The sequence below is a fragment of the Pyxicephalus adspersus genome, chromosome Z (genome assembly GCF_032062135.1).
Source record: "Pyxicephalus adspersus chromosome Z, UCB_Pads_2.0, whole genome shotgun sequence".
In the NCBI taxonomy this organism is placed as follows: domain Eukaryota; kingdom Metazoa; phylum Chordata; class Amphibia; order Anura; family Pyxicephalidae; genus Pyxicephalus; species Pyxicephalus adspersus.
The window spans coordinates 25681277-25683360 of record NC_092871.1 but is presented as its reverse complement, the minus strand read 5'-3'; the positions used below and the strand labels follow the sequence as shown (position 1 = coordinate 25683360).

General features: G+C 35.9%; 1 protein-coding gene across 1 annotated transcript in view; it reads right to left on the bottom strand.

The window, feature by feature from the left end:
* Positions 1–2084, bottom strand: part of STK26 (serine/threonine kinase 26) — a 51586-nt gene that overhangs the window by 6418 nt on the left and 43084 nt on the right. Inside the window, exons 8-10 of the mRNA XM_072430651.1 lie at positions 1959–2052; positions 1555–1617; positions 90–226 (exon numbers count right to left, since the gene is read on the bottom strand). Of these exons, the coding sequence (XP_072286752.1) occupies positions 90–226; positions 1555–1617; positions 1959–2052 (294 nt within the window). The remainder of the gene's footprint in view (positions 1–89; positions 227–1554; positions 1618–1958; positions 2053–2084) is intronic.

Genomic DNA, 2084 nt, shown 5'->3' with positions numbered 1-2084 from the left:
TAGAATATCTTTCACATCAGTCATTTCATATGGTCACAGGACTTGCACAAACCATGTCAGAAAAATCTTGTCCAATGTAAAATACTTACTTCTGGAATTTATCCATAAGCTTCTTTACCATCTTGTCAGTAATTCCAGGGTACGTAGCTTCTGCCTGGTTCATACTTTTCTCTAGTTCTTCAATGGCATTTTTCCTCACAATATTATTTCTGTCTTGCTGTTTAAGCTGTAAAGAAGAAACCGCCAGGTAAGTTCAGAATCTGACTTGGATTAGAGCATTGGTCCACTTTAGCACTAAAAGGTTACCAGACACACAAAGGGGCTCTGATAAATATGCACTTATTGGCTTCCAACATTGAACTGGTAGTGCAGTGTGGTACGTATAAGGTTAAGCTTGATACAACCTGATAACTAAGGTGGGCTACCTAAACTGCAGGTATCTTAGGTGGGTTACCCCTCTTCAAGGGGAAGATTTTAAGCTTAAAAAAACAATTGTGTCAGTGAATAGTTTTTGGTTTCAAAATCACTTGCGAACAGATTAGGATTTATGATTTTGTGCAGCCTTTCTCTAATGCTCCAATATGTGCATGTGGGCAAGGAAACCGCAACACACTGAAGGGTTATGCCATGGAACCCTTGAGCTTTCTGACTAACATGCAAAAGATGAGAAAAGCAACATCTAAAGGGAAACCACCAACAGAATAGTGGAGTGTGCAGAAGACAGATTCAAGTTTCTCTGTAAATTTCTTTTATGCTCGAAATACAGTAGATGATTACACAGACTCAACTAGTGCTAACACATTTCAACTATAACAGCGATATATATGAACATTCAACTATTATGGGAAGCCTAATAGAAATAATCTATATTACACCCTATTTAATGTACAGTGCAGTGTAATATGTTGGTGCTATATAAATCCTGTTTATTAATAATAATATTAATAATAATAATGCTACACCTTAGTACTTCAGAAGCTGAATGACCTACACATTCAAGAGAACTCCCAAACTTAGCCCTACACCTCCCCACTGTACCTGTTTATCATGCTTCTTTTTTTTCCCTTTACCAAAAACCAGCTAACAAATGCAGGTTAATGGTTTCTTTGAATGTTAAGTAGAATGGTTAAAAAATAATGTTGGCCTTGTCATTTTAATACATGTCTATGGTAACAAAATGTGAAGGTGAAAGCTTTAGTTCTATGCCTTCCCCCATGGTAATCACAACAAAGAAAACACAACTAGCAGAGACTGTCAGATAAGTAACACTAATAAATCAGAGTTACACTAAATAGAATTCTCTTCTCTTTTTGTGCCAACCCTAGCATGAAACACTGCAGTATCAGGAGAGAATATCAAAAGAGATTTACAGAAACGATATATACTATTCAATTTGTTGTAGTAAAAATGAATACAATTAAAGAAGTAAAAGTAGATTTCTAGCAAATACAAACTGCAGCAGTTGTGAATTCTGACAGCAGTGACACTGCTGTTTAATAATGGAACAAATACATGCATGTATTCAAGCTGTTACAATAAAAAAAAAAGTCATACCTCAGCAAACACCGGGGCAATTATTACAGATAAAGAGCTCAGGGTTTTAACAAGATCTTGATCCTGAAAGGCAAATGAAAGAAGATTATATCATTTATACAACCAGATCTAGCTGTGTCTAAACTACAGAAGAGAGGATACAGAAATACAGGATGGGATATAGAAAGTGCTTGCACTGGGAGACAGTCCTTACAGATTACACACAGATTAAGAAAAGAATCTAAATTAGCTTTCACCAGAGGTAAATACAGATGTGCTGAAAACAAAAGCCCTGGACAACACACCAGAAATAGCCTATTAATTCTGCTACATTTTCACAAAGGAGAAAATACAGAACACAACATAAGCACACACAATCATTTTTATCCTTTTGACTAAAGAATCTTTGAATCGATGACACTTACTGTCCCGTTCTGCAATTTTTTGGGATCTGGCTTCTTCCGCACTGTGGTGAAGTTCCATTCAGGATGAGAATTGTTCTCTTTGTTGTTGGTTTCTCTGTAAAAATCAGGAAAGTCATATTTCTAAAA